The following is an 18,824-nucleotide window of genomic DNA, read 5'->3' on the forward strand; positions in this document are numbered from 1 at the left end:
TTAAGAAAATGCTTTAATATTACAAAAACCACACAACTTTGTCGCTTTTGTGTTCTTATTTTTGTATTTCTGATTTAAAGATGACAGCAATATTTTATTCTAATTTGATGACAGTTTGATGACTGTTCTGCTAATCCTGCTGAATTTGTGATGCTTTTGCTCTGTTTCTGCAGGGAAGGTATGGATACAGATAAAGATGACCAACATGGAAGGTACTGGTGCTACAGTCACTGAAATGTTAGTTCCACAGTACTGACACAGGATCCTGTCTGTGGATCCCTGTTCTCAGTGTCACTGTGGTCGTGTGTCCCAAATTATTACTTTGCTGGGATAAAGGCATAAGATTGTAAAACAAAGTAAAACAGACAAGCAAAATAACTAAACACCAAACTTTGAGACATAGTATTATAAATATTGTTCTTTCTCTAGAAAGGTTAAATACATATTCAAATTCTTAAAATCTGATTTTAACGAGGATCAGTAGTTATGTAAGATGCATTAAAAGAATTGGGTTGAGTGATTTCAGCATTGTAACTTTGTGATGTTGTTTCTCAACAGACTGGAGTATGCAGACCAACAAGGCAGAATAAAAAATGCAAGGTAATGCTCTACAGAAGTATATTAAAAAGGATTATCTCTTGCTTTTTGCCATATATGAATTATTTTCATGTGTTTCTTCTCCTGAAAATATTTTTGTTCTAACTTTGACCTTCCCTTAGTTTTCCATATCTCTGCACTGCTAATATTTTCCATTAGATTTGCATGTAGTTTTGTGAAAATACTAATTTGGTAGGTAACTTGGGTTTAGTCACTTCACTAGTGTTGAAATTGAAGCCAGTATGTTTCTGATAATGTTACATCCTTCATCTTTCTTCTTTGAGGCTCAGTAGTGGGTTGTACAAGTGTTAACAGTGAGTCTTGCTTAATATGGGAAAATATAACCCCAAAATTAAATTGTTTAGTGTTTATAGTTAATTTTTCTGATGAGGAAAAGTTTGGTTCAGAGGAATCTCAAATACGTAAAATAAAAAGCTATAGGATGAGTAGAAGACTTGTATTGCCACAGCAAATGTAGTTTTAAATATTTAGTACATTCCTGTAGTACAGTGATTACAAATGCTTGATGGAATTGAATCATAGAGCAGAATTAGGTTGGAAAGGCCTTTGAGATCATGGAGTCCAACTGTTAACCCAGCGCTACCAAGTCCCACTAAACCATGTCCCCAAGTGCCACATCTGCATGTCCAGAGACGGTTACTCAAATGTTGCCCTGGGAATCCTGTTCCAGTGCTTCACAACCTTTTTGGTGAATCATTTTTTCCTAATACCCAATCTAAGGCTGTTTTATTTAGTATTTATATACACTGGAATTTGCTTGTCTATGACCTTTCGGGTGCCAGTCATGTTTCAGTGTATGTGCTAAGGATAAAAGTGGTGCACAGCAGCAGAAACCTCTGGATAATTTGGCACTGTTAAGTGGATTGGTTCAGAACTGAGGATTCAGTGTACTGTATGGCCAAAGTTATATGTGTTTTCTGGTAAATTAGAACCGCGTACTGCAGCCTTGCCTCTTGCTTATCTTATTACCCAAATCACGGACACAAAGGGTCTGAAGAATTCTGTATGTTGGTGTCCTTTTCACAAGGACAAGAGGGTAACAATTATCATAAGGAGGTTGCATTTGTGGTTTTGTCATGCTGGATTTGGGCATTTTTTAGCATGCTTTATTTCCTCATGCTTTTCTGTTTTCCTTCACCACCTTCCTTGCTCAGGGAGGCTCACAGTCAGATCGAGAAGAGGCGCAGAGATAAAATGAACAGTTTCATAGATGAACTGGCCTCGCTGGTCCCAACATGCAACGCAATGTCTCGGAAGCTGGACAAACTCACCGTGCTGAGAATGGCTGTGCAGCACATGAAAACACTACGTGGTGAGTTGGCTGGGGCCGGAGGAGGAGGATCCAAAATGTGATTTCCCCAAAGCCATGCTCTTCCTCTCCTTTTCTTGCCCTTCTACCAAAAAGGAGCAAGTCAGTACATTTTGGGAGGATGTCTCCCTGTTTCTTAGCATTTGACGCCAAGTGTTCATGGCTTACTAGTTCATATCCTGATCTGACTGGGAAAATTTGGGATGAGGAAAGAATAGCTTTCCATCATCTGCCCTAGTGATCGTTGTCACCAGGCCCCAAAGCACCAAGGCAGCTGAGGAAGGTGGGGAGAGGGAACAAAGGGCTTAAGTGGCAGTGCACAGTTGGTTCTAAGCTCTAAGCAGGCAATGTGCAAAACTGGTTGGATAGAGAGGCTGGATTTTAGGTGTAAGTAATATTCCAACAGGACTTGTAAGGTTTTGTGTTCGTACCTTTTGAAAGAGTGGAGAGCAATTTGAAAATTCAATTTTAGTCTTTACAATTTTAGTCTTCAGAAACCTATTTCTGATGCAAGCACCTGAAGGGAAACATGCAGGTTTGGAAGAGTTGGAAGCATTGCAAATCTCTGTGTGTCCTAAAGCTTCATATCAGAGTGAGTCAATGCTTGGGTACAATTGGTGATGATGTTGAAAGCTTAAGACTTCAGGAAATACACCACTGAGAAAAGATACAGATGCAGGTAATCTAAAAAAAGAACCACTGTTCTCATTTCTAGGAGAGCTGATGTCTCCCATCTTTATCCTGATGTTTTTGAAAGGTTTAACTTTTCTGCCATTGTCATTTAATTAGGTTAATACTTCATAGCACTTCAGTGGTTACTGATTTGATTCTCTTTTGCCTTTATGAAGGGAATAGAATGAAAGGAATTACTCTTCAATAAATAGCTGCCTCATTTGTTGCCAAATTTGGGGTTTTGGCATTGTGAGATGATGTCATTGAAATGCTGTTTTTGTCTTTGATGAAGAATGAGAGAACTGATTTGTAAATTCCCAAGTGACAATTTGTTTACATGAGCTTGCCATGTTTTGCTAAGTTATAAGGAGAAGAAATAGTTTGAATGTTTTTATTCTTTAATCTCTTATTTTTAATTTCTGAGACTAGACCATAGATCAAGGACAGGATTTGGGTTAAAAAATATGTCAAAGAATACTTTTGTATCTTAGAAGGCATTTAAGTTGCATTACTACACAATGCACTATTTGTGTTATAGCAAGAAAAGCTTCATCCTCTTTTAAGTTAATACCAACAGAGCTTATGTTGATAGTAAAATAAAACCAAAAAGTAATTTTCATTTTACAGAACATTTGCAGTGAACAAGAGTCTTAAAAGGAGCCAAAGGAAAAGTGCTCATTAAAATGTGTATTGTTAAGTTTGTGATAAGGGAATTGTTTTTGTTTTCTTTAGGTGCTACAAATCCATATACAGAAGCAAACTATAAGCCTGCTTTTCTATCAGATGATGAATTAAAGCATCTTATTCTCAGGGTATGTTTCAACTCTTAATTAAGAGATATTAATGGCTGTGAATATGACTCTCCTAAAGCACACCACCAGTATTTTAATGCCTTGTATCTCAGCTTAAAAATGTTTTGATTATGAAGGATAATTAAAAAATCTTCAGACTGCTCATAGAGCTGATGAGTTTAACAATGGCTGGCATTTTTTAATTTAAGCAGAAAGATTAAAGAGGGAGATATGAAGAAACTGATATTTTGATGGTAACCATCAGAATCTTCAGTTATTTCATGAAACAAACCAAAATTATATAAGTCACGTTCTTGCAGACTTTCTGCCACAAGCTCCCTTGCCATGATTTTCAGTGTACAGTGATATGAGGAACACCCTTTTTCGAGGTCACTGATGTAACATGACTTAGTGTGTTTGGCTGCTTGCTGTGAACTTGGCTTACAGAGGATATCTCACTTGTCAGTGATTGAGCTCTTCCTGTAGCTTGTGTAACTGATGGAGCACTGGAGTGTCCAGATCAGCATATGCAGAATTAATTTATGCCACATTAATTTATGCTTGTGTGTGACTGAATAAGACTACTTTGGAAATGGGAATCAGTTGCCTACAGGCACAGAAATAAATATCCAGGTTATGTTTGGTTTCTAAAAGAGGAACTACAGAGTAAATACAGTTAAAATAATATTTTAATTTGAAGGCATTATTAAACATAATCATAATATTATTGGGCAAGACATGGGTTCTTTCTTCTCATAGAAGTTATTTTACATCCTGGTCACGATGCCCAGAATGATGCCAAAAATGTTTGCAGATGCAAAAAAAAACTATTGTAATTTCACATTTTGCCTGTTGACTCAGTTATCTGTAAATGTTAAGACAGCTCTCCTAGTGTAGAAATTCTTCTCTATACATACTGTCTTTAAGGGTTATAATGTTGCAATGAAGAAGTGTAACTTAATATTTTACTTTTTTTTTTTTAATTAGGCAGCAGATGGATTTCTTTTTGTTGTGGGCTGTGACAGAGGAAAGATACTTTTTGTTTCAGAATCTGTTTTCAAGATCCTCAACTATAGCCAGGTATTCTTTTCCTGTTTAAGTAATGTTAGGTCTTAAAAGATTTGAGAGCTTTTTTTTATGGTAATGCATTTGTATGGGAGGCAGGTTTGTGAATAGTCTGCCTTGAAAGCTGAGGGGTGTTGCAAAGAGAGAGCTTTTCCCTGCCATGGCATTAGAGACAATTGTTTCTGGTTTCCATTCAAACTTAGGAGGTGAAAGGGAACTAACTTTAATTCCCTGATTGATGCATTCTGATCAGGGATTTACCCTCAGGCTTGCAAAAACGTTATGTAATAAGCAAATACTGAAAAATCAGTCTGGGGTTCTTCCAATCGCTTCATGTGTATTTTTTGACTTAGTTTTCTTTCTGTCTGCTCTGGTTTTCCTTGCATTCTTACTGGTGGAAACTGGGAAGCAATTGTACCAAAGGCAGGTTTTCAATATATGTTCAACATAAGGCTTAACTTGGACCATATTTTGTGTAAATAATCTTCTTCATTTTTTTCTGTTATCTGCACTCCTTACCAAATTTAAAACCTGTATTAGCTTCAAAAGTTTTCCTGAGCCAACTCTTAGTCAGGTATATACTAAATACATATTCATATGTAAATATTGAAGGAGAATATTTACAATTACAATTTTTTCCTTCAAATGTGTGGTATATGAAGTGAGACTGAGGAGAAACCAGAATATTTGGTGGTGGTGGATTGACCATACCAGTTCTGCAAAACTTACTAAAAATGATGACATAAATTACTGTAGTGTAGTCATAATGTAGATATACAGAGAAAACATACCTTCCATCAAATCATAGAGTAGTTTGATTTAGAAGGGAACCTTTAAAGGTCATCCACTCCCACCCCCCTGCAATGAGGCTGGATCTTGGATGTTTGATGTACCTTGGTTAGACCTGTATGTAAAAGGATTGTTCATACTGGATGCTAAAATTGAGAAAATATACTGAACCATTATTTTACTTTTTGACTGAATATTCTATCTCTACAGAATGATTTGATTGGTCAAAGTTTATTTGATTATCTCCATCCTAAAGACATTGCCAAAGTGAAAGAGCAGCTCTCTTCTTCTGACACTGCACCACGGGAAAGGCTCATAGATGCAAAAAGTAAGTGTTACCACCTTTTGAGAATGTGTTGTATGTCCAAATTCACTGCTTCTGAGTATTTGCCTCATGTCAGAAGTGGGAGGGTGTGTGGCTGCTGTCTGGATTGGCTCATGCCAAGGAAGTTTTAGCTGAAAGATGGGAAAAAATAAGAAAAGTAAAACGAAATAAGTGTGAAACAGATGCCTGAATGTAGAAGCTGTTGGGTTTGGCATGCCCTGCTCTATAGATGCATTACTTGAACTGACTTCACCTGTGAAGTATCCTGTCTTTTTCCAGGCATCAAAAGTTTAACTTTTTCCGCTAAAACATGCAAACCATTTCTTCTAATCCATCATTCTCAATTTTCAGAATACACTCAGTACTATTTTGGTAATCCTTAGCTGGAAGCCGAGATAGAGGTTTCATTGTAGTTATCTGTTTATTGATTATTTATTAGCACTTCCATCAATGACCCACCCTTTCTTTTAGAAGATTTTTAACCTGGTCTTTGGAATCATTTCCTACCATGTCCCTTAGCTCTATTCCACTCTGGTATTTTAAATAGCTCAGTATCTTTGCTGCTTTTGAGGTGGGTGTTTAATTCCCTCTCATGATAGGAGTCTGCATTGCTTAAGTAGAAGGTGGTATCTTAAAAGTGCAGATTTCCAGGTCATTAAGTCTCATGCTTGCCAGGAGCAGAAATCTCTAGGATCTTGTCTCATAGAAGCCACCAGCTTAACTTCACAAACTGAAGCTGAGAGAGATCATTCCAGGGCAGGGAGCCTGGAGGCTTCAGCAGAATCAACTCGAGTTTTTTCTGGCTCCTGGTTTTATTGGTTGTCAAGCATGTATATGTATTTTTTTTTGTGTGCCTTTGACAAAGTTAGGGCAAAAATAAATACTATGAATTACAATCTTCCCATCTGCTATGATAGACTGATTGGTAGGATTTCAAGAACTCATATTGGTGAAGAGTACTAGTATGTATGTGCATGTTTATTTTTATGTTGGCACGAGTGACTCAGGCACAGCTTGTTCTCTCACCACAGAACAGTAGTTTAGAGTGCATATGGTGCAGGGCAGTTTGACCTCCTAGGGGTCACCTCACTTGATTCTAATTTTTAAGGGAGGCACACTTTTCCACTAAAACATTGGAGTTGTTGTCTTCCTCCTTATGTCAAAAGCCTACAGGGCCTGAGAAGTTTTTGTGCACTGTTGTAGCAGTTTGATTATCCATATCCCCATGCAGAAATGGTTGGAGTGGGTAGCAGGCTGTGGAAAAGTTGCTTTTAAAATCCTCCATCAGCTCTTGGAGCACTGCCCCTGGAGCTCCAGCTGCATCACTGGCCTTGCTCCTGGCGCATCCCAGGTGTCTTCCCAAAGCCCTGTTTGTACCAGCACTCACTGTTGTTTCCCAGAGCGATGCATTTTGGTTGTTTCTCCAATCAGTTTCCACAGAAAAGAATCTAAGAATCTCCTGGAAGAATTTGATAAATGTCAGGGGTTATTGTCAGGGCATGTCCCTATGCAGTTATTTCTGCAAGGCTAGGGAGACTTCCTAAACATAAGCGTAGGTCTTGGGGATTTGCAGTCCCTGTGTAAGTCCCTGCTACCTTTTTATCTCCTTCCATCACAACAGTGAAAAAATCTGAAACACACTGGTTGAGATGGACCTGGAATGGCACTGGGGCTCTTCTGTTCTGAACATGCAGCTGTGCTCTCTTGGGGGGTGTTGTGATAGAAGAGTGCAGTGCAAAGGGTCAGGGTCCTGTTGAGTGGCTGTGTACAGAACACTTCTCTGGTTATGGGGAAATAATCTCTCTTCTAATCAGTTGATTATTGTTCAGAGAAATCACAACATTTATTACTGGACTTGAGTGGATTTGTACAACCTTTTGCTAATCTGTGCATTTAGAACCCCATGTTCTCCAGCTTTGTGTCAGTGTTCTCACAGCAGTAAGTGTAACCAGCAGTTGTCACGTTGAAAGGGTCAGTTGAGTCCTGCACAGTCGCTTAAGTGCAAATCTCAAAAATAGGACTTGTGCTCCAGAAGAAGGATTTAAATGGACTTCTGTGTGAGTTCCAGCGGAGCTGAAACACCGTGTGTTTGGGCTGTGTGGTGTAACCAGGTGTAGGGTTAACATTCTCCCTGACAAAGACCCTCCCTCACTCCCTGTTTGCTGCAGCCGGACTCCCAGTCAAAACCGACATCACGCCTGGGCCGTCGCGACTCTGCTCGGGAGCAAGAAGGTCCTTCTTCTGCAGGATGAAGTGCAATAGGCCTTCAGTGAAAGTAGAAGACAAGGATTTCCCTACAACCTGTTCAAAGAAGAAAGGTAACTATTATGCATTTTGTTACCAAATATTTCTTATTAAGATTCTGAACTGTGTCTGGGTCTGTTACTTCTTCAAACTACCCCCCCTGCCACCACTCCAGTATCTCTTACACACTGTATTAGCATATAAAGACAAATTCTCTGGTTTCCCTGCCCCTGGCACAAGGGGTTGAAACTAGATGATCTTTAATGTCCCTTCCAACCCAAACCATTCTGTGATTCTCCACTCTGCTTCCTTGGAGGTTTCGCAGGCAGGTTATGCCAACAGTTCTGGGGTGGTTGTTGTCCTTCAGGCATTGACCATCTCACCAATGTCTCCAACAAAGGGGAGCTGTTCCTTCTTCTATTTCTCTACTCCATATTTGACAAGTGATATTTGGATGCATATCCAATTTAAAAAAGAGTTTTTTCTGAGTTCGTCTGCAGGTTTGATACATTCCGACTACTGGAAACATGGCATTTCTCCATGAGGAATGTCTGGTCATAACTTTATCAGTGTTGGTAATATCTTTTTCCTGTTATTCTAGACATGTTTGAATATAGATTTAGCCCAAATTTGACAGTTTCTTCTCTGAGTACTTTGGATAATACATTTGATATTAGTTAAAGTGGAAAGACAAACAGCTAGAGAACGGAAGGCAATTTTTGTGTATTGTCTCTGCCCCAAGTACTTCCTGCGAGGTTCGGACACAGCTTCAGCCTTGGATCCTGCTTTTGTGCTAATCCCTAAGGAAGCCAGTTGGTGCAGTTAGACATCAGCCTTTTACCTCCCTATGAAAGTCACTCTCGCAGTTTTCAGGCCTGCTCAGTGCTGAGGGATAGGAATTCCCCTTTTGGATACTGACTGTATTCCTGGCCATTGTGAATCTTCATCCTCACCCCTAGGTACAGCTGTCCCTGGTACACCCCAAACAGTGAATGTTCTACCAAACATATTGTTCCTGGTTTTTGTAGGAGTTGAGAGGCCTCTTGTTTATTAATCTACTAATGTCCTCAAACAGTCCTTTAGATTATTTCCATCCTTTGCTAAAATAATACAATGCGATGCAATTTCTACTTGAAGATTACCAAAAGCAATGTTGATCTGAGCTATTTTGCATTTCAGTATAAACAATGCTTTTGCCAAGATAAAATGTTCATTGGATTATCTCAGATTAGCTTCATTAAGGCACTAGTGCAGAAAATCCTCTAGAATCCCAGAATCATTAAGGTTGGAAAAGATCTCCAAGATCAAGTCCAAGCTTTGGCCAAACAGCACTGTGTCAACTAAACCGTGGCACTGAGAGCTAACTCGAGTAATTTCTTGAGCACCTCCAGAGGTGGTAACTTGACCAACTCCCTGGGCAGTCTGTTCCAATGCCTGACAACCCTTTCTGTGAAGAAATTTCTCCTGATGTCCAGCCTGAACCTCCCCTGGTGCAGCTTGAGGTCATTTCCCATTTTCCTGTCACTGGTAGCCTGGGGGAGGAGGTCAAACCCCACCTCATCACAGCCTCCTTTCAGGGAGTTGTGGAGAGTGATAAGGTCACAACTGAGCCTCCTCCAGGCTAAACACCCCCAGGTGCCTCAGCCCCTCCTTAGTGAACAGTATTCTGAATTTCCTGGATAAGAGAGGAGATGCGTTCTTAGCAGAACTGAGCTGAAGTTCCCCAAAGCTGTACCCACGACCTAACTGTTTTTTTGGGTTTTGTTGGTTTGTTTTTCGTTTGTTTTTTTTTTCCCCTCTCTCTTTTCACAGCAGACCGCAAAAGCTTTTGCACTATTCATAGCACAGGATATTTAAAAAGCTGGCCTCCAACAAAGATGGGACTGGATGAGGATAACGAGCCAGATAATGAGGGCTGTAATTTGAGCTGCCTTGTTGCCATTGGGAGGCTCCATCCCCACGTGGTGCCACAGCCGGTGAACGGAGAGATCCGGGTGAAACCTACGGAATACGTGTCCCGACATGCGATAGATGGGAAATTTGTTTTTGTAGATCAGAGGTGAGGAGACTTGTAGCAGCTTCCACGATAAGTCACTGCCCAACACTGCCTCACTCACAGCTTTACTTACAGCACTGTCAGTGCTGTTGAAAAAAACAAATTACTCTCCTTTTCAGCTTTTTACAAGATCCTGGCTGCAAGTTGTTTTGAGACAGAGCTCAAAGCTATTACTATGCATATATTCCATATTACTGATGAAATTAAAAAAACCCAAAATTTCCAAAAATATTACCTACTAGGCAGAATAATCCCAGGATCATTTCTGCCAATTTGTTAACGATGATACGTATATGTGTAATCCTCAGAAGAACATGTGTTCAAACTGGACCCTAATTACTACCTCTTCATTATTTGAAACCTTTTGCAAACACAATTTATTGCACAGGTTGCATTATGCTTTGATAGCATGGACATTTATTTAACTATTTCCTTGGGCACATTCTGCTGAATTCATTCTTCTCTGTGTTCTTTTATGCTTCTAAGAAGGAAAGCTTTTTGTAAGGTTTATTTCTTGGAAAAGGCTTGAGAACTTGTGCCAATGTGGTATCTGCTTTCGAACATCAATTTATTATCTGAAAGGTTAATTATTTTGCAGAAGAAATTACTTGAATTTTCTGAAATAGCAGTTGCATGTGACCTGGGTCTTCCTTCAAAATAGTTGGCATTATCTGCAGGGGAAAAATGTGAAGGGGAAGGAGGTTGAAGGATGTTAATGGAGAGGTTACACTGGGTCAATTGGAGAGGGCTGTGTTGGTTCCCTTCCATGTCAAGAGGGATTGAGAATTCCCAGATAAGGCTGTTTGAGGTTACTTGTGACTTTGACTCAATTGCTTGTAACATAGAAAAGCCCAGACTCCAAACTCTGGCAGGATCTACTTGCTGGAATTGGTTTCAGGGGAGTGTCAGCTGATTTTTTTGTGGACTTCAAGAGGAAATAAAGATTATAGTGATAAGAGGAAATGCAATAAGGAGAATTTTTGTTGTTGTTGTTGATGTTATCTATCTGGGTTGGGGTGGTTGGGTTTTGTGGGTTTTGGTTGGGTTTTTTGGTTGTTTTTGGTTTTTATTTTGATATAAAGCCTTTTAAAATACTATATCTTGAAGGTTTAGAGCTGATGCTCACTCTGGGAGCTTTGGGAGCATTTGTAACCTTTCTGTTGTGCCAAAGGATGGTAGTTTGTGAACGAGCTTGATTTTCAAAAGATCAGACACATTCCCCTGATGGATAGTTTTGAAGTATTTCTGAAATAACAAGACTCAGAAAATGTCAACCCATTGAATTTGAACACATATGCTCTTATTTGTTTTCCAGCTGTTGTTTGCAGTCCTTGGAATGTGTATGCTACTTCAAAGGACTCTTTGAAAGGGAAATTTTTTACAAGAAGGCCTCATCTGTAGGCTTAAATTTGTCATCCTATGATCCCTGCTTCCACTGGAGGCATTTGTAAAACTTTAAAACAATTTATTTCCTTGTCAATTTTTTTTTTTTTGTCTGCATAGGCTTGCCCTGTTCCTTTGTCATTTGTCCAAGGGAATTCAGGAAAGAAACAATTCTTAAACTCCCTGTGACCCTAACTTTTTGTCCTTATGGATTGTGTGATCCCTGGAAAAACACTGCTATGGATTAGCTACCAACTACCACAGCCAGGGAACTGTTCAACAGTTCTCTGTTGAAATGGCAGCTACACTGAAAAAAGTTTTTTAAAAGGAATCATCTTCCTTCTTATTTATTACTTTGAAGTTATTTGGATGGTGAATTTGGAAGTAAAATTAAGTTTATTATCTATGCAGATGGCATCCATGTAGCTTCAGAATTCAGAGATGCCTTGTTAAGTCAGAGAAGTAAGCTCAGGAAAACAGTAAATAGAAGATGAAATTAAAGAAGGACATGAACAATTTTCTTCCTTGCATAATAGAACATGGTCAGATATTGAATTCACTAAGTGTGCTGAGATCTGCTGTGATTTGGTGCATCTTCTCCTTTCCAAAACAGCTGTTTATCGTGCTATGGAAAGGTTTGACAAGTTGGTTGCTGGTGCCCATATTGGTTGTTACCCATCTGTGTCTGGTGTCCCATCACTGCAGTGCTGTTAAAAGGCTTGGTTACTAAGGCCCTTGGAAAAATACTGGAATAAGGTTGACCTGCTTCCTAGCTCTTCCATTTTAAAGGAAAACTGTGTTTTGCTGCTTTGTGGTTCTCCACCCACTCGGAGATAATTCATCAAAGCAGGCTTGGAGCTGTCAGCAGTTTGAGTTCCTGGGATAAGGCTCACCAGACAAAAGCCAGTTTGAATACTTGTAATGTTTCCTTGTCCAAGGCTGAGGTCTCAGAGCCCCCTGAAGGAGAGCTTGGGGTGTAAGGCACCTGATTGCTGCTGAATGCTCTTAGTGTGTCTGAGAACACACAAAAATGCCCTGCATTTAAATACTATGGATTTTGTGCTTCAGGGTTTTTTCCTTCTGTTCTTATTCATAGTTATTAATATGTACTAATTTCTACATTTTATATTCTTTAATTTGGACTTCTTTGAGGTTGCAGAAGAGGTGATTATCTGTCTAGGTTTGTTCCTTATTGCCCTTCATATTTAATTTGCGTTGGATTATGACTCTTACTCATGTTTTTTCAAGGAACTGTCATTTCTCCTTCACTAATTTTCCTCTAAGAAAGGTACAAAGTCCAAGTTCACTTTAGTTCAGATGTTTTATTTGCTCTCTGTTTTTCTAGAGAGGGTCTTACTCTGGAATCATTCAGCTGTGTTACTTTCTGTTCCGATGTTCTTGAGCAGTTTCACTGGGGTTCCTGCAGATTTGATTCTCACCGTGTTCTCTGCCTTCTACATTAAATGGTGCATGTTTTGAGGTCTGCCTGGATGGCTTGCCCTGCCTTGTTTCTTCTCAGCTGTTTCTTCCTGCACCAGGATGTTTTAGAATGATTTCTCTGGGTGGGGGCTCTATTCTGTGCACCAGGGTGGCAGCAATGTCTTGTCTCTCCCCAGATGCCCTCAAAATCCCTTCAACATTTCACAGATTGCTGTTGTACACTGTCTGCTGGGGGCAAGTGTGCACAACCCTAATGTACAGGGGGATAGCAATTCCCATTGCTCCCCCCATCTGTTATTTTTCCTGTTGGTGTTCTGGGCTAGATGAGTTATCCTGAGGAAGTTGTTACAGCTTCTAAACCATCAACAACTCAAAGAATAACTTTGGTATTCCTGCTTTAAGCACACACATCTCTGGGGTGTTCAGCATATGCTGCAGCTGCTTCCTTGTGGAAATGACCCTTCCACAGGGTTGGGCTGTGGTTCAGCTCATTGTCACTCTTCACTGTTGCTTTGCCTGTTCCTCTTGAACTCAGTTTCAAGCTTGGGTTACCAAGTTCATTCACAAACTCTTCTTTTCCTGAGATTTTCTTGAGATATCCTCCAGCCTTACCAGCAGCTCCTAATTGAGAGTCTCTTTGAGAGTCAGACCAGGAATAGTCCAGGTCTTTCCCGTGTTGTGGATTGCAGGTTCATATTGTACTAAAGCTTTATGATGAGGAGGAAAATGAGTTGTCTTTGGCTGGTTTTGATGAAACAAAAAGTTGGTTTATTTGCTCTGTGCTGCTGTTTGATTTCAGAGACACACTAGGTCAGTAGGTTCAGTAGACACTGAGTAGGTCTCAATGCCTATCCAGGAAAATTGTATTTGTTAACCTTTCTGGTTTGTGGATGTGGGTACAGAGTTTGGAGGAGCCTTGTTTTGTCCCACTCTTAAGGCTTGTGACTTGAGAAAATGCTCCTGAAACACGTGTTGTGCAGTAATTTGGGCTCTGTGCAGCAGCACCACAGGTATGAAAAGGAGCACAGCAGTTCTTCAAACCTTTGAAGCCTGGTTTTCAATGGCATTTTATGCAGAAAGCTTCATATTATCTTGTGGCTGCTACAAGGCAGCTTTTTCAGGTTTAAATTCTCAAAATTACAGTGTATCTTCAAAGCTATTTAGAAAGTCTTAGATCCCCTCTGGTGATGGTAGGTCAGACATAATACCTGAGGGCTGTTGATATTATATATACTTTTTTAATTACCTGAGAATTAAAAATAGTGTTCTTAAGGAATTTTTGTCACCTTCTAAGCTGAAAATTCCTTTCCGCACTACTTGGGCCTTACCCAGCTCCAGTGTGAGCTTTAGTAATCTGTGACTAATACTTCAACTTGTAACCATTTATTTTATTTTTTTTTCCTCTTTGTTTTCTTCCTTTCCCTCCCTTCCCCAGGGCAACAGCCATTCTGGCATACTTACCCCAGGAACTCCTAGGTACTTCGTGTTATGAATATTTTCATCAAGATGATATAGCACACCTTGCAGAATGTCATAGACAAGGTATGATTATTAATAACTCAGTAATCTTGTTACAAACATTGGGACATGTTGTGTGTTTTAAGTGGTATATTAAGAAAACCAAACAAACTTGAAAAGATTTGGGTTTTGCTGATTGCAAATGCTTTAGTCAAGAGCACGGTGCTGTGCATGCCTAACACTGTGATTACCCTGGACTTACATGGATTTGTAGTGAATATTTGAGGTTCAGGATGGCTAAGGGGGGCTGACTGCAGGAACAGCATTTCTCTTCAGGGGTGAAGGGAGGAATGAACCAAGTTTTCCCTTAAAAGAGCTCTGCTATGTGGTCATGGTGCCTCTTTGACACAAAGTTACTTGCTTTCTGCCTGTCTTCAGTTTTGCAGACAAGAGAAAAAATTACAACCAACTGCTACAAGTTTAAAATAAAAGATGGCTCTTTTATTACCTTGCGGAGTCGCTGGTTCAGTTTCATGAACCCTTGGACCAAAGAAGTAGAATACATTGTCTCAACAAACACAGTCGTTTCGTAAGTATTTTCCTCTCAGCAGGAGCCTGTAAATGCCCATTGCTTTGCCCTTTCCTCAGAGGTGACCTATATATGTGCATATCTTCCATATGACAATAAATGTCTGCTCCAAAAAACACCCTGGGGAGAGGGGAATTAGTTTAACAACTGCAGTAATTTCATATGTGTTTGTTAAAGCCTGCAAAAAATATAAATATTTTCTTTCTTTGGGAAAACCTGGGGTTCAGTCTTTGTAGGGACTTACAGGACATGCATTTCTTTGCTTTGGTAGGTGCTTCCCCCCCTTCTGTTTTTTTTTTCTTGAGGGTTTTGTACAGAGCAGAATAACTGCTGTCGAGGAATTCTCTGTGAGAGAAGCTGTTGGGGCCCTGCACTGCACACTTTAAGATTTATTTCTGTTGTTTATGTAGCTCTGGTGTCAGTCATAGGTGCAGCCTTCACTGAGGTGACACTGACTCACAAACTACCCCAGCCCTGAAGCATTCCATTCTGAAACTTTTGGCATTATGACTGAGTTTTTTTATCACTGATAGGGTTTTCTACCTGTTGGGATTCCTATCACTGATCCTTCTCATTCTTGCAATCCACAGCACCACCGTACTGGAGAGCGGGGACGCAGCCTTTCCACAGCTTGCGGCGTCTCCACACAGCATGGACAGTGTGCTCCAGGCTGGAGAAGGTAACTCCTGTGCTGAGGAAATTATTGGCAGCCGTGCCTTGGGAGCCGCTCACCCTGCATGCACAAATTTGCTGCACTGAGAATTCGTTAATATCCTAAGGAAAAATAAGTTTTAGGGCAAAAAGGTGCTAATGCAGTTCTTGCCCTGTTGAACGTAAATATCAGCTTTGGGTGTGAGCTGGTCAAAGAGAAGTGAATCAGACAGGGAAAAGTATAAACAGGGCTGGAGGAGGAAAGTTTACCTTCACGGATGGTGCCATCTGTGCATCGCCCAGGAGTGACCTCAAGGTCTGTGGTCAGTGCACACGACTTCTCAGAATCTTAAACACAGTCTGGATCCTAAACACAGCCTGGACCTTGAACACAGTCTGACCATTTGGCTTATTGTCCCTCACCTGCCCTTGATTTGGCTTTTTATCACAACATGAGCACTGACCCCTGGTCGTTATCATGGGCTGGTTACGAGTGATGCAGATCACCAAACCATCTCATGACAGGGGGTGCAGACTAATGCAGAGCAGAGCTTGATTTAATGAAGGGCCTGAAGCAGGGTGGAAGTGAGGCAGGATAGAAGGATGCAGTGACAGCCCATGGATGGAAGATCCCTGTGAAACATGGTGATAATACTGAGATTCCTTGCAAAGGGTGGCCCTGTTCACTTCTGTCAGCTGTGGGTGTTGCGCATGTCTGGAATTACTCCCTAAGTTGTACACAGCACACTTGGAGCAGTGCCAGCCTTGAGCAAAGCTGGGCTTTCCAGTGATCTCTGCTCTGAACAGAGGGGGTCAGTGGGTGACTCTGGAGCAGGAGGGGTGGCAGAGCCCAGGACAGTGGCAGTGGTAGGAGGGGAAGGTACCGTGTAGGCCTGGTGGTTGGAACTGCAGCAGTGTGGGGTCTGGGCCTTGTGAGGATGGAAAACAATGCAGAACAAACTGTTCTATAGTAGGATAAGCTTATTCTTGTCACAACACACCCTTTGAAAAGAAACCAGATGTGTAGTATCATCATACTGACAGTTCTTGTCCTCAGAAAAAAAGGTTAATTGAGTGAAGTTTAATTTCAAGTGGTTCTGGCTCTGCTAAGGATTTATGACCTTTCCAGGTGAACCTTCTCACCTTCTGCTGAGTCTGAGCCATAGATACTGAGGGTTGCTGTTGTTAAATAAGCATTTCTAAAAGCCAGCAATTATCCTTTAGGGATAAGCAATGCTGAGGCCTTTCTTGCCCTTTCAGTGTGATCTTTTCTTTACCTTCGAGTATATTGGGCTCCTTCCTGACAAACTCCCTTAAATGCTGTGCAAGAGTCAGATCTCAATAAAGGAACAGCTTCAAACTGTTCAGACCTCACTTTTCCCTCCATTCTTAGATTCTTGCAGTTACCTGCAGGGGCTTTGTGGTCATCAGGTACCTTGGGCTTGTCCACTACTGAATGGAACATGCACCAGCAAGTTCTTCACAGGAAACACAGAACAAACATATTTGGAGAAGAGCCTGTTTGGGCACAGAACAGAGCAGGTCTGACAAGCCTTTCTGTACCAGCTTTGGACCAGATGCTCAAAACAACCAGGTCCTGAAAGAGTTGGGAAATGTTGTGTCCCTGCTGGCACAGAGGGATGTCTGAGAGACACAGCTCAGTGCAAACCAGAGCTTTTCATACATTTGAAAGTACACACCAGTTGGTGGAATAGTAAATAAATACAATTCAGAAGATCCTGCAGCTGGTCAAAGCCTAAATATAAATGGTTTTTTTTGGAGAAGGTTTTCAAGCTTCTTATGACTTGACTTAACATATCTGCTCATTTCAGGTGGTCCAAAAAGGACCCATCCTACTGTGCCTGGAATTCCAGGTGGAACAAGAGCGGGAGCAGGTAAAATAGGGAGGATGATTGCTGAAGAAATCATGGAGATTCACAGGTGAGAGTTAAAAGAAAATCATTGTTTGTTTCATTATTGCTCTTTAAGAGGAATTATTGTTCTTTTTAAGAGGAAATGAAGGAAGTCTTTCTTCAAGCTGAGTAAGGAATGATACAGTTGTATTTCACAGACAGTTACATGTACTTATTCAGCGTGACCTGAGGCAGTCAAAGCCTGTAGTGAAAGCATGAAAAAGTTACAGCCTGACAGCTTTCTACTGCAAAAAAACAATATTGGAACTTCTTTGTAATGGTGATGATTATCTGTTTACCAGAAACAGTAGCCAAAAAGAACAGCTAACTAGAAATAAATCCTTTCCAGACTGCTCTTCTTCCAGGAACTTAAGGCTGTGAGTGGCACAACCTCCAAATGCCAAAGCTGTTGACCACATGCCAGAAAAGCCATGTTTGGTTTTGTGTTATCCACTCCCTCAGATGCTTCTGGAGTTGTTGGATGTGCACATTCAGCTTGCGCAGTTCCCCTGGAGCTCTTGGAGCAAGGACACAGTGCTGGAGCCAGCCCAGCCTTCCCAGGCACTGGGGCTGGTTTAAACATGGGGTCTTTCAGCCCCCTCCAGTGAGGGACTGTGGGAGTGCACAGCTGTTTGTCCTATCTCTCTCACCTGTGTGAGCAGCTGCTTTCAGTGGGTACCACTTAATTTCTGTTGGCCAACAACCCCTGTTCTTCACGAATTTTTTCTTGGGAATTGTTCCCTTTCCTATGAAAGTGGTCTCACCCAGCAGATGTTCAGTGGCAGCAATTTAACCAGACTGAGCTGCAATTCAGGAAAACATTCAGTCTGTTTCCCACAGTTTTGTTCCTGCTGCAGGCAGGAGAGACTACCAGGGAACAGCAGACCTATCCATAAGGCTTCCTTCCTTCTGTAAGAGTAGGAAGAAGGAGAAAAGAAAAAAATTTAAAAGCCACTCTGGGGCTGAACCAATACTTGGAAGTGTAACCCTCCCTTTGAGTAGCTGTAAAACACCTAATTAGCCCCAGCAGTGCAGTAGTGCAGTTTACCCCCCGTGTTTGCATTTCAGTTCAGACCTGGGTTAGTTCCAGTCCTTTTTCAGCAGCTGTTACTATTTTCCAAAGCTGCCTTCTGTTCAGCTTTCCCAGGGGAACTCTGCCAAGGATAAATTCCCATTTCCATTGCTTTTCTCTGTAACTCCTCATCCTCCCTTTAGTCTAGAGATTTGTTGATTTACAGTCAATACATTATACATTATTAAAGATGTTTGATCAAGCTATGGAAAATTGAAGTGAAAAATGCTGCTTTGAGCAGTTAAAAAAAATAATTGTATCAAGTGTCCAGTGTACTTCTGTAGCAGTAGCTCACTGAAGGAGTCTGGGTCACTATGACTGAGGCAGCTGGAATTCTTAGCTGTTGTAAATCGAACAAAATACAAAAAAAAAAAGTTAGGCTTTCCTCAGCACTCAGGACCTTTTCCTTCTGAGTCTCTGTGGAGGCTGTACAGGAACAAAAACAGAGG

General features: G+C 40.8%; 1 protein-coding gene and 1 long non-coding RNA gene across 11 annotated transcripts in view; one reads left to right on the plus strand and one right to left on the minus strand.

Annotated features, from left to right (window-relative positions):
* LOC126650555 (uncharacterized) overlaps nucleotides 1-18,824 on the minus strand; it is a 271,938-nt gene that overhangs the window by 114,174 nt on the left and 138,940 nt on the right. The window lies entirely within an intron of this gene.
* BMAL1 (basic helix-loop-helix ARNT like 1) overlaps nucleotides 1-18,824 on the plus strand; it is a 51,843-nt gene that overhangs the window by 30,408 nt on the left and 2,611 nt on the right. For 8 of the 10 annotated variants that reach the window (XM_050335477.1, XM_050335475.1, XM_050335474.1 and 5 more), the window contains 12 exons: nucleotides 174-212; nucleotides 559-600; nucleotides 1,773-1,930; nucleotides 3,332-3,411; nucleotides 4,378-4,470; nucleotides 5,455-5,572; nucleotides 7,738-7,887; nucleotides 9,626-9,872; nucleotides 14,128-14,234; nucleotides 14,589-14,739; nucleotides 15,330-15,418; nucleotides 17,223-17,331. In XM_050335477.1, the coding sequence (XP_050191434.1) occupies nucleotides 174-212; nucleotides 559-600; nucleotides 1,773-1,930; nucleotides 3,332-3,411; nucleotides 4,378-4,470; nucleotides 5,455-5,572; nucleotides 7,738-7,887; nucleotides 9,626-9,872; nucleotides 14,128-14,234; nucleotides 14,589-14,739; nucleotides 15,330-15,418; nucleotides 17,223-17,331 (1,383 nt within the window). The remainder of the gene's footprint in view (nucleotides 1-173; nucleotides 213-558; nucleotides 601-1,772; nucleotides 1,931-3,331; nucleotides 3,412-4,377; nucleotides 4,471-5,454; nucleotides 5,573-7,737; nucleotides 7,888-9,625; nucleotides 9,873-14,127; nucleotides 14,235-14,588; nucleotides 14,740-15,329; nucleotides 15,419-17,222; nucleotides 17,332-18,824) is intronic. The other 2 variants (XM_050335479.1, XM_050335481.1) reach the window with 1 other exon arrangement.

Source organism: Myiozetetes cayanensis, unplaced genomic scaffold (genome assembly GCF_022539395.1).
Source record: "Myiozetetes cayanensis isolate MyiCay16 unplaced genomic scaffold, myiCay2020 scf6-25, whole genome shotgun sequence".
NCBI classification, from domain to species: domain Eukaryota; kingdom Metazoa; phylum Chordata; class Aves; order Passeriformes; family Tyrannidae; genus Myiozetetes; species Myiozetetes cayanensis.